The sequence below is a fragment of the Ambystoma mexicanum genome, chromosome 4p (genome assembly GCF_040938575.1).
Source record: "Ambystoma mexicanum isolate Mex_15411 chromosome 4p, UKY_AmexF1_1, whole genome shotgun sequence".
Lineage (NCBI taxonomy): Eukaryota > Metazoa > Chordata > Amphibia > Caudata > Ambystomatidae > Ambystoma > Ambystoma mexicanum.
In genome coordinates this window covers 159,238,772-159,251,910 of record NC_090927.1, presented here as the reverse complement: position 1 = coordinate 159,251,910, position 13,139 = coordinate 159,238,772, and the positions used below count along the sequence as shown (strand labels likewise).

General features: G+C 41.8%; 1 protein-coding gene across 1 annotated transcript in view; it reads right to left on the bottom strand.

Moving 5' to 3' along the window:
• DRC1 (dynein regulatory complex subunit 1) overlaps positions 1–13,139 on the bottom strand; it is a 742,360-nt gene that overhangs the window by 105,172 nt on the left and 624,049 nt on the right. The window contains exons 13-14 of the mRNA XM_069605601.1: positions 7,660–7,746; positions 6,972–7,108 (exon numbers count right to left, since the gene is read on the bottom strand). Coding sequence (XP_069461702.1) covers positions 6,972–7,108; positions 7,660–7,746 — 224 coding nt within the window. The remainder of the gene's footprint in view (positions 1–6,971; positions 7,109–7,659; positions 7,747–13,139) is intronic.

The following is a 13,139-nucleotide window of genomic DNA, read 5'->3' as shown; positions in this document are numbered from 1 at the left end:
TGCTGGTTTCTTCCTGGGCAGTGCAGGACCCTCCAGTCTTCCTACTTTGTGTCAGTTCGACAGTCGCTTCAGGAACTGTGAGCCTGCAGGACCTGCCAGGAACTTCCACCTCAGCTCCAGCCTTCTTCTTCATTTATGGTATTGTTCAAATCCGGTTGTTCGTTTCGTCCAACCGCGGCGAAAGTGCGTGAAACCTTTTGCCAATCCGAGGGCTTGTCCTTCTCCATTCTTCATACTAACTTTTCTGCCGACCAACTTCATCCTGAACTCTTGGCAAAGACTTAACCGCAAACTACCCTGAACTGTGTGATCTTGAGCAAAAGACTCTGATCCATTGACTTTGGGCCAGTCCCTGTTTGAATCTGATTTCCTCACTGTAGTTCCTTTTTCTAATTTGCCCTGCTTACTTATTTGTTGGTGTTACTAGATTTCTGCCTAACTTTGTCTTTCTTCATTTTGAACCTAACTTGTCCAGAATCTATTGGGTGTGGTGTAGTGATTAAGAGTGTGATTTTTCAACTGCTTTACTTTAGTGAAATGTTATACAACTGATGTGTAAATAAATGTATATTCTTTTACTCAGAAACCTTGAGTCAGTGTTTGTTTGAATCATAGTAATTGCTGTCCTTTGTATAACTATTGATACTGCTCACTTACTCTTGAGATAAGTCTGGCTGCTCAGCCATCGCTACCACTTTACTGTGTAGTACAGACTTGTACCAAAGGTGAATTTGTACTTACACTTGTAGTCTTAATTGTGTGTGGTGTTCCCAAAGGGTACTGCATATAATTCTGCCTAACACAGCTCTGCAGGTTTTTCCTGCTCGGGGAGGGCGTGCTGGTGTGCTTTCGCTGTCCCCCAGTTGCCTGGAGTCTTGGTCCGCTTCTTTGCCGCGCGGTCCTCCCATCCTGGACCAGCTGCAGACTCTCTCTCCTCATGCACAGCGTTCGGTTAGCGCCTGTCTGCATGACGGGCTCGTCTCTGCTCTAGTGTTTCCTCCTGGGAGGTCTTGAAAAATTATCAAGTCCTTCAGAGTTTTTTTTATCTCACTGTTCATGAACCACTAGACTGGTGAACGTGGTTCCAATGCGTACTTGGTATTGATCTGCATTCTCTCGTCTCAGTACTAGGTGAGTATTGAGATGGCAACTCACTAGTACTCTTCCCCATCTCAGTACTTAACTTAAAGTAGATAGGGTCTGAGGGTGCATGTGATGAGTAATAAGGAGAGAGAGGAAAACTGGGGTAACTGTGGAAAGGAGCACCAGGGTTATGTGTGGGATGGGAATACCACGTTCTCCCGATATGGTTGTCACTGGTCCCAAAGGGGTTCTTCCCCCCCATGAGATCCACCCCCAGGGGGACTATAGGGTACTTGCCTCACCACCTTGGCCTCATGGGTAGGGGTTCCCCCTTCGGAAGCAGTGATGACATCATGGGATTCGTCAAAATATACTAACATCTGTTAGTATATTTTGACGATCCCATGATCCCATGAAATTGTACCCTCACTTGTGGGAAGAGGAGAGAGAGTCTGGTTTTAACAGGTCTGAAAAAAGTTCAAACAGGATCTACTTTTGTCTGTGCTGGACTTCTCTGAGATGCCAAGCAGTGGGATGCCTGGGCAGGCTAAACAGAAGATCATGTGTTCCAGGAGGGCCATTCCTGTCCCTGCCTGACCCTCACAGAGATTGGGCAGTACAGGACATGGGCAGGAAACAAGCTAGATGGAGCCCCTAATGCAGCCTCTGGAATCCGGACTGCACATATTTGGTGGGTGATAGGTCTTGCCCGTCACTGAGCCACTGGTAACAGTGGATGTAGTAAAGACGCAGAGGTATTTCCCTCAGAGATCAAGCGACAAAGGGTGTTTTAGAGTGCCCAATCCTGTCACTGCCTGACCCGCAGATGGAGTTGGGCAGGACAGGGACAGATAACAAAATGGAGGCCCATCAGGCAGCCTCTGCAATCTAGGCAGCGGCCTTCGGAGCAGGGCAGGTCTTGGCCATCGCTGAGACACTGGGGGTAGAGCTTGTAGAAAAGGTGTAGAGGCCTTTTGCCCAGAGATTTAAATATTTGAGGCTTAGCAATAGGCAAACAGAGTGGTCACATGCACCAGGAGACCCAATCCTGTCTCTGCAAGACCTACAGATGGATTTGGGCAGGACAGGGCCAGGCACCAATATGGAGGCCCGCCAGGCAGCCACTGGAATCCAGGCCTTTGCTGATGCATTGGGGATGGTGGATGTAGAAAAGATGCATAGACCTTTCCCACAGACATTTAAATTGCACAGCCTCTGCAACAGACAAAAGTCGTGGTCACTCACTCCAGGGAGGCAGATTCCTGTCCCTGTCTGACCCAAAGATGGAGTTGGGCAGGTCAGAGACAGGCAACAAGCTGGTGATCCTTCTGGCGGCCTCTGGAATCCAGGTCGCAGGTGTTCTGTTGGCGGCAGGTGTTGGTGCTCACTGAGGTACCAGGGACGGAGGGTATAGGGGGTAATCAGCAGCTAATTGACACATTGGATTGCATAGAACTCCAATTGTTATGTAAGTCAGATATTTTCCTAACTAAGGCTGGAGAATGTATTCTCCTGCAAAGAAAGCTCGGTCTGACAAGTTGTTCGTTTTATCACTGGGAACAGTGAGACAATAAGGGTCTGCAAAGACAGAAGAGGGTTCTGTTGCCCCAATCCTGAAAATATTATATTTCTCTCAGAAAATGCTAGAAGGAAGTGTTTATGGTGCATGCAATCAAGTCCATTATCACGGCTCTCTCTGGGATCTCAATCAGGTCGGAGATGTCAGCGTGCGTGCCTGGAGATCAGATGTGGTCCTTCCTGGCAGTAGAGAGGAACATATTCAAGCTAATTGGTTCAGCCCGTCACTGAATGGGAAGTTATTTTCTGCTATTACCTTTTTCTTTTCTTTCTTTGTTTCTATTCTCCCTTGTTGTCTATTTTCATAATTAGATAATATTCTGTAGGCAGAACATAGAGAGGCTTAGGAACTGCTGGTGCCGACATAGTGGTACCAGGACCCTGGAGGGAATTAGACTCAACCTCTAAATGAAGGAAGCTGGACTCCACTTACCTGGAGACCTTGCAGTCTTTAGAGTGATTTTTGCTTGTAACCTCTTGCATTTCCACCAAGTGGTTATTCACAAGAGCATGCGCCTGGAGAGAACGGACAATGGAAGTTCCCTTAGGTCCATTTGAGGAGGCAACCTAACAACCAGTACCAAAAAGCGATGCTGAATCAGAGACCATGCCCTTCCCGATACCCTCTAACCGATAGGATGCAAAATAACCCATCCCTCCATGAAATTCTCAGCGATCTAGGTTTAATGCTAAATGGATCACCACTCACCGGCCTGTATATTCCTGTTGAGAGCTGGGACTAAAACTTGTTCGCAGATGCCCATAATCAGATCTTTGCTACATTCTCCAGATGGCATGCATTGGTCCTCCTTAGGCTCCTTCTGCAAAGCATCAGTGGCTTTGCCTTGATCACTTGGCCTCGAAGTGTCTTTCAATTTGATGTCAAGACCAATTGTCTCATTAGATCAATGCTGAATAGGAAACTGTCCAACCGATTTGCATCCTGTAAATCCTTCTATGGGATGTCATTCCCAAACCGCTCTGGTTCTTGAAAAATGGTCTTCCCATCTAGCTATGTTATAATAATCGGGTGACGTGGCCTACTTCTACACTTTCTTATTATTGTATGGATAAGGCTTATCATAAATGCCCACAGACCTCTGTGAGTTGTATAATCAATGGTTTATTTCTTTCAGTTATAGTAGGTATAGCTGCATCCTCCTCCTCTCTCGACCAACTTCTTCTCATGTCTGATCATTTCATTTTGGCATGGAATGATAGATCACACCTGCACAATCCAGTAGAACACGATCACATCACATATGTACTGCCATATTTGGATTCTCCAATTGGTAACCACAGGGCCTCCACTGCATTGTCAGCATCTACTGTGATACCTGCCCAGGTCTCAGTCCAGCACCCTGATCTACACACATGCGTCCAACACACATGCGTCCAACATCCTCTACCATGTGGAGTCGGAAGAATCTCAAGAATCTCCATGTGAAGGTTTTTTTTTTAACACAGCTTCCATTTCATCTGCTGGTGCATCTGGAGCTTACAATGCTTTTGGTGCCAATGAACCCTACAACTCCCGCTGTCCGGATCCCTGATGCAGAACACACAACGCGGAATGGCAAAGAGCTACTGCTTTAGTGCATTAACTAAAGAAACTTGATTCTGAAGAAGTCCCTTACCCTCTTATAACCACCATTGATGGCAAGATGGTGCCCCCAGAGCCCTCTATCACCTTGTAACTTAATTGCTCGGTCTCTCCAACACTGATTCAGCACAACCTGCTCTGGAAGTGACACAGGCCCCATCTTATGACGACAATGTTTATGTTTAAAAGACAATAAACCACTCCCAAATTGCAATCTTTTTGGGAGCATCTCATGGTTGGACTCAGCTGAACAATTCCGGGCAGACTACCTCTGTTACGAGTGCTCTGGACAAGACACTCAGGTTCCTCTGAATCCATGTGCAAGTTCAGGGGCAGACTAGTCTTCTTGTATTGGGAAATATACATTGTATGCACCATGGAGAACTTGGCCCTAAAAGTCAGGCTGCGACAAGCACCACAGTACTTATTGTCATAAGGAACACCCATACACAAAAAGTAGAGGCCATACGGTTTGGACTCAAAGAAACTGGGAACACAGATAAAAATGTCTCATCCTCTGGGATCTGTTAGTGGTTATTCCTTACAACTTTAATTCCCTTTAAGCGACATCATAACCAACAGTAGCAGTGCATGCTCTTGAATGATGTCAAAGACCATGAAGAATGGCCTTTCTGTGAGTCTCCAAATGCCAGAAGATTCTTTCTTTGCTGAACAGGAGCACTGATTTCGTGAACATGCAGGCATAAAACTCTGAATTGACTGTAGCCTTTACAATCCTTCAAAGTCTACATCCCAGGAGTCTATATCATGTTCAGCAAGAGGTGAGATATCTTTTTGGCTTTTGTAAGACACTTAATAGTTTTATTTATTGAGGCTGAAACATGTTGGCATACAACAACACTAATACAGCCACACGTCTTAGTTGTGGGGTGGATATAAAAGAATAGGCTCCCAACTTTTAGGATATTTCTATGATATCAGTTTTTAATAAATGTGACATGTCCAGGGATGCATTAAGAAAAAAAAGCGAATACCTTTGGACAAGGATTTTAACTGTCAATTGAGTGTATTTACTCACTAAACTGCTTTCGGTAGGGTACCAACAGATTAATAAGTAAATGGGTGGCTTAAGATAGGCTGCCCGCTCACTCGCTCCCTAGGCTCAGTCTTTAGAAGTAAGGGCTGATTAGTACTGCCGCTGGCGAGTGTAGGACCAAAGCGGTTGCTCATTGACAAGTTTGTTGCATGATGAATAAAGAATAGACCTGGCACGTATCGTTTATGGATGTCTGCTTCGACATCATCCACAAGCACTTGGCACAGGCCTTAAACCTGCAAGCCCTCCTACTCATTTCAGAGCATTTTTATAGTAGCTAATAAAAAGAACCAAAACTAAAAAAAGTTAAACATAAAGACAAAGGTGTTGTTACCATTAGAGTCCAAGGCTCCAAACTGGTCCCAAAATCCTGCAACATGTGTCACCGGAAAAAGGAAATCTTGGGCTTTGGGTGGCCAGCATCATTAATACATGATATGGCGTCACTTCCAGTGGGTGTCACAAGGGTCCTCCCAGCACCCTGCAAACATGATTTTTAAAACGTTCCAATATCCCAGCGGCAGGAAACTTTTAAGGAAAAAAAGAAACAGGATAGAAGATAGTATCCATTATACATTATTATTTATACTGTATGCTAATTTTATAATTCCGGGGATTCCCAGCCTGAGCTGTGGAATTATTCAATATATCTGATTCTATGCAAGACCCAATATTAGGGACATATGACCTCTATGGGGGCTCTTTTAAGAAATGGATGGAAAAAGAAGCTCAAGTCAACTTCTGGGGCAGAGCTCTGCTGATCGGGACTGATCGGTTAGGTTTACACTGCCTCTGAGTAAATGGTAAAATTCAGGGACTAAAAGGGGTTGAACACGGCATGTGTGCTCTGGTATCACAATGAGGGGAATGAGACGGATGTACAAATAATGATTTTTGAAACATAAACATACAACTAGCAAGATACCGTTGTTACAAATAACAAGTTTGCGTTTACAGCCATACGTGCTTTAGAAGGTTATAGCCCTTGCAAAAGTTAAATAAAAGGCATTAGCTAATGGATAAAAAAGTTATTCCACATAGACCTAGAGAAAAGACAAAGTTACCCGGTGCCTTGAAAGCATGAATTAAAATGTTCTAGGTGCAAGCCTGGAACCTGGACATTACAAAGATAAGGACTCTGCAGAGAAAACATATCCATTCGAATATGCGGCGTACCACTGGTTTTGAACATGTAAATTCAATGTATATCAATGTCGTGCAGTGCTTAAAATGGATGTCTGAATGTTATGTTGAAAGACAACATTGTGATTTGAATTGTAGATTGCAGAGGTTTTTATTCTACAGTAGTGAGTTTTGCAGATTCAGGACCTACTTATTTTTTGTAGCAGACTAGCTGACACACGCCTTTCCCTGGTAAAGAAATAATACAGAATTATAAGTATTTTAAAAACAATTCTCTGTTGTAAAAGTTTCAAAGGGACATTGCACAGTTTTTAAAGTACAGTTTTCAGACATTTGTCCTCTTTTTTCCCAATTGAATTAATTCATTCTAATAACTCAGATGGGTTGGGGTTTAAACCACTTTGACTCTTATTCTGGGAAATGTGTCTATCACCCTTGCATCGAGTCTAGGAAAGCAGTGTGTCAACCTTTTGACCAAGTCATCCTTTCTGAAAGTTCTTGCCTAACCTTGGCATCCTGTAGTCCTTGACAAAATCCCGAAGAGCACGCAGCACATCGTTTGGGTGGATGAGGTCATTGGAGCTTGACTCGACAAATTTACATTCATTTACTTCTTCAATAGTTTCTTTCAATAATTCTTCACCCTATAGAAATCCACAATTATTACAGAGTCAGACATAAGGGATATTTAACATACTATGGGCTACCTGTATGTAGCACCAGATAAATGTTCATTCAAATGGGAAATCCATGTACATTTTCTTAGAGGGATAAATAGGTGCTCAGGCACTAATGGGAAATTGTTTCCCGGTTTGGTATAGCTATAATACTCCTCATTCATCTATGTATCAACACATTTGGAGTTTGCAGTATTTATATCTATACTGTTTGCAGGATGGATGATCTCTTGAACTCATTAAAGGGAGCACTTGATACATAACACAGCAATTTGCATGAGTTTATCACTTGGCTATGACACTGATGTGCATCAATTCCAGATTGCACAAGCTTATCCAGCGGTGTCTACCTCAGACCAGTTTCAATTTCGTAGACATAACAACTTTATAAAAACACAGAAAAAAACGAAGGTTTGGGAACATAAATATTTTGCATGTGCTGTAGTGTCCTGGTGGCTTATTTAATGTACTTCTATAGTAACAGATTGCTATATATTGTTATGTATTGCTTTTCTTACCTCATCTGATTGTACATGCTCAGTTCGATACTTGATAAAGAAGTCCACAAGCTCATACAGATCATCCTCACTATCTACTCCCATGGCCTAGAGGGATGCAGAAAGGGTATTGAAGCAATTAGTGCAACATATCAGAGTAGGCATGACCTCCTTCTGATGGTAAATATGTTGATTCCATGCTAAGAAAGAATGGCATTTGAGCACTATTTTCAACAACCAGCTTTAAGTCATTATTGTATTATCCTTTAACATGATTTTCTGGCACACAAAAGTATACAAGTCGCAGAAAAGGCACATTCAGATCTCATTTCAAATTATTAACTGGGGATTCTCAGGGCCTCTCTGGGCAAAATAGATCTGCACTCTATATCTCTCGCTGCTAATTCGCTATCCTCCCGTGTGACATGAAAACACTTTACATTAGTGCATGAACAATTATATCAGTTATACAGTGGGTTAACAAGAATTTATTCAGCACATGTAAATTTCTTTAATTCTCATCATATGATCAAAACAAATGGTGGCCATAAACACTTTCATCTGGTCAGACATTGCAATGATCATATTTGTCTGCACATTATGCCTGGATAACAGCAGACGCTAGGGCTAGCGGGTACTGGGATAAGCCACAAAGCTTCCGCCAGGAGGCTTTCCAGCAGGGTTTCTCTGTAGGCTGGGTCAGGATGCCTTCTCCCATGTTTTATTTCTTCTTTTTTTTTCATTTGTATTGCTGCATATTTGGTAAAAACAATACCTTATGCAACATTATCCACATAATACATTTTACACAAATACAATTCAGATTTGACAAATATATAATTGCGGTGATTAAAACAAACAATTCCCAAGTTCATAGTCTTAATCAAAAATATTCATTACAACCAATTTTTAAAACACACACTAATATCACTTATTAAAACACATAGATATCAATCATCTAAAACTGAAAACTTTCATCAATTCATGAAACATCTCTTAAGAGATCTTCAAGCTGAGTTGTCACACGTGAAAGTGCGACAAAAGCTATTTAAAAAAATTAACAAGAGCTAGAAGCAGAGACACCCGACCACTCGTCATCAGTCGGTTCCAAGGGGAAATTCCATCCACACACTCAACTGAGTGTACATGAGACTTAAAATGTATGGTCAGTGCTGTGCATTCTATCACCTAATGAAAAGGTGATTCAGTGCTGTGTTATGTGCAAAGTCTGCAAATTCTTAATTCATGAGGTATATTGAACTGGGGTCCTACAATTTCTAACATAGGCAAACAATTAAATGTAGATTTAAGATATGGTCTTAAATTTAAACGGGGAACATAGAGCAGACTTTGTGTATTATATCTTTTCAGTCTCTGTAAATTAGCCATATCCAAGATTTAGTCCCACTTCTTAATGGTGTTTTTGAGGACAGACTGAGAGACCATTTCCTCTATGTCCATAATCGCCATAAAATTTAGACACCTCTTTTTAAAACCTTTACTGTACTCATTTGTGCCATTTTTTTAAATGGTGAGTAATACCAAATTCCTCTGTTCGACAGATTTAATTGGAACAAACTTTGGTATAAAAAGGGCTTCCTTTATGACATGACCCTCTAATATGTCCAAGATTTTTCTGCTATTCAGGGACATTATCGCGATTCCATGAAGATCCATTGGGGTCACTTTTAATCTAAAGAATTCAAGGAAGTGTATTAAAGAATAAGCACAAAACCGCCTATGAATTATTCTGATCACAGAGGTACAAATTCTCAATCTTTCCTCTAGTCTCTTTGTCTGTTCGAATACATTCTTATTTCAGAATAGAAACCCCAGATAGTTGAAACTATCTCTTTCCAGAACTCTGATACTGTTAACTTTCCAGGCATAACTCTTTTTGAACCTTTTGTCAGATACACCCGTAATCTTACCTCTCATAGCACTCACCTCTCCTCCTTCAAATCTGTCTACCATTCTGCTGTCCACTCCCTCTGCCTTCTCTCACCTTCTGACTCCATCTCCTCTTCTCTTACCTCACTAGGCTCGCTTTCTTTCCACTCCCAACTCAAATTCAACTTCCTCTGTCTTGTCTACAAATCTCTCTTCGGTCTTACACCTCCCTACCTATCCTCTCTTCTCTATTTCTACACTCCCTCTTGTTCTCTACACTCCGCTGACCTTTTCCTACTCGATTCTCCTCCTCCACTCTGTGCCTCTTCCCGCTTTCGCTCTTTCCAATTACTCGCTCCTTTCCACTGGAACCGCCTCCCTCTCCCCATCCGCTCTTCTCCCTCCTATCCTACCTTTCGCACTTCTCTAAAATGTTATCTTTCATTCACCCCCCAAACCTCCTAAGCGCTCACTGTGCTCCACTGACCTCTTTCTACTTGCTTCTCCTCCTCTACCCTGTGCCCCCTCCCGCTTCCGCTGTTTTCAATTACTCGTTCCTTTCCAATGGACTCACCTCCCTGTCTCCTTCCGCTCTTCTCCCTCCTTTCCTACCTTTCGAACTTCTCTAAATTCTTATCTCTTTCTTTCACTTCCCTAAAACTTCTACTCCGTTTCTCACTCTAGTCCCTCACCACTCACCCTTAACATCTTCAATAATCTAAATTGTTCCTTGTACTGTTTTCTAGTCTAATTCAATTGTTATATAATGCTTGCTCTGTTTTATGCTTGTTCCTCTTGTAAAGCACTTTGGATTAAAGCGCTATATAAATTTAATAAAATACAAAATACAAATCTTGGACTTAATGGAATTGAGTATTAAATTGTTATCTTTTAAGCAATTGGAAACACCACCTAATGCTTCCTGTAGACCAGCGGGCATAAAGTCCAGGAGAATAAGGTAGTCTGAATAAGCCAAGCAACTGACACTGAGACCCCCACATCTAGGAGAGTACATATTTCACTCATTGATTCGAGTCCAAAGATCAGAAATACACAGATTAAAAAGGTTTGGTGCTACTACGCAGCCTTGTCACACTCCTTTATTAGTTGGTATATCTCTCGATAGAGCTCTCTGTGCATTTAATCTTATTTTGACACTATTTTTGTCATTGAGTAGCGATAACATCCTAACTAAACCCTGCTGCATTCCCAGTTGCGCCAATTTGCTCCATAGGATGTCACGGTCTACATTATTGAATGGTGCAGAGAGATCCAATACTGCAACATACAGGGTCATCCCAGTCTTTCTGCCTGCCTGTGCAAGACATGTTGATAACATAAACCCACTTAGCACTGTGCTCACTAATTTATGATAGCCCATTTGCAAAGGGCTTATAATCTTCTCTGCCTTTATCCATATGTTGATTTCTCTCAAAAGGAGAGTAGAAAAGATCTTCGAGGAGACATCTCCAAGGGAGATAGGGCGATAACTCAGTGGGTCCATTCTCACCACTCTTTTAAAGATGGGCATTATGATAGCTGTGCTTCATGAGGCAGGAATTTTACCCAACTTTACAATCTGAGTAAACAGTCGGAATAGGATTTCAGACCAAAGTGTTGGGTCCGATTTCATAGGGCTATTCATGACTCCATCCGCCCCACAAGCCCTTGAATTTCTGAGTTTGTTAATTATGTATATGGTTTGATCTTTATCAAAATCCAGATTCCAGATTGCATCATTCATGTTTCCCATACAATTACATCTTACAAGAGCCGAAACATTTTCTGCTATGGTAGTGGATTGCTTTCCCACCTGATCAGTCTGTTTGAAATTTAGCCTCCACCAAATCGACCTGGAATTGCTCCTAATTATGTCTGAGAACAAATCCTGGTTGGTTTTAATGTGACCCAAAATCTTATGATTTTTCAACCAGGATTTGTATTTGTTCTTTAGTGATCTAATCACAATCTGCCTAGAGTCAAAATTACCTGTTGCTTTTTTTTAACTTTCCTCCCATTACTTCTGAATAGGTGTTTTATGACACTGATTTCTTGGTCATATTTAAGAATTTTTTATACACAAAACCACACTTGTTCCAGTATGAAACCGACTTAGTAGTTGTTTAAGCATTAATAACGTGTTGGAAAATTCTCCCGGAGTGCAAATATGATCTTTCTCAAAGTCATCAATATTGTCCCAACACAACAATATTGATTTATTGACTTGTGTGTTATTTCTGGGAAACTGAGTCACTCTACTGCCAGAACAATTCGCAACCAAGTTGACACAATCTGATTGGTCCCTAACCTGCTCCTCCTTAAAGGACAAAACTGAAGTGGACACCACAAAACAACTTATTTCTTGGATGCCGATATTCACCATGTAAATATAATCTATAGTGGATTCCGATCCCATTCCAAACCAAGTTGTTTTCAGCTTTTTGGTTTCTTGAACAGTGCATTTAACTGATAGAAGCCCCACCTAGCTAAGAACAAGGCCCAAATCGCTCCATAGCCATTTTTAGTACAATATGATTTATGACAGATCCCCTGCCAACGTATCATGTAATCATGGTCCTGGCTCTAAGGCCCACATTCCATCCTCATCTCCCTTCTCAAAAAACCACACCTGTTTCATGCCAAATGCGAATTCCCTTACACCTCTGTCCTCCCCTCTCCACTTTCTCTCACCTTCACATACCTCTGTTGCCTCCTTGAAGTATCGCCATGTGGTTGTATGGGTCGATGAGTTTTCCTTTGTGCTCCCTCTTGTGTAACATTCCCTAATAAATGTGTTTGTTTTAACCCCTAACTTCTATGTTGGCTTGTATTGATCCTTCTCGGCTTTGCGACATATTGAAACCAACAACACTGTTTTGCTTACAATCCATCTAATAGCAGCTGCCCATAACTGATATTTTAAAGGAACAGTTACTTACCTGTAGTAATAGCTGTCTAACAGGGACATCTTTATCACTATTCCTACTTGCTAAAATATTTTCATGGGTCCAGTGGCATCACAAAACAAATGTCAACAATGAGAGGTTTCCGAATAACATAAAGTTAACCCTATAAGGATGCAATAGGCAATGAACCCCCTGCAACTTTTTCAGCATGCACTTCAACAGTTCTCCCCCACAGATCTATTCAGTTGAGAAAGACCACTCTCTGCAAGGTGGAGAGGGCTGGAGTGCTGGTTATGAATAATGATAACGTAGTCTATGGTGAACACTGGAAGTAACTTTTCCTTCTTCATAATGAGATCTTCATCCACAGTTAAACCCTCTTGGGTAGTACAGCCAGTAGTACATCAATTCCTGCTTCTCTGTCATCATGCTTTCACTTTGTTCTGTTTGCGATGGCCCACGCTCCACAGGCAGGTCAGCAAAACTGCTCAAAAAGCAAGCTGTAATGTTAAAGCATGTCAGATCTTCGTACATGCTTCTCCCGTGAGCCATCCGCCATCCACCAACATGTCACCAACGCATGTGGTAAGGTCAAGCAATGGCACACACGACAACACCTGAATGTAGTTTAAAAGAACATAGTATTCAGTATTCTATTTGAGACTGATTTTGGACAAATGCGTATAGAGACTAGGGAAATACATA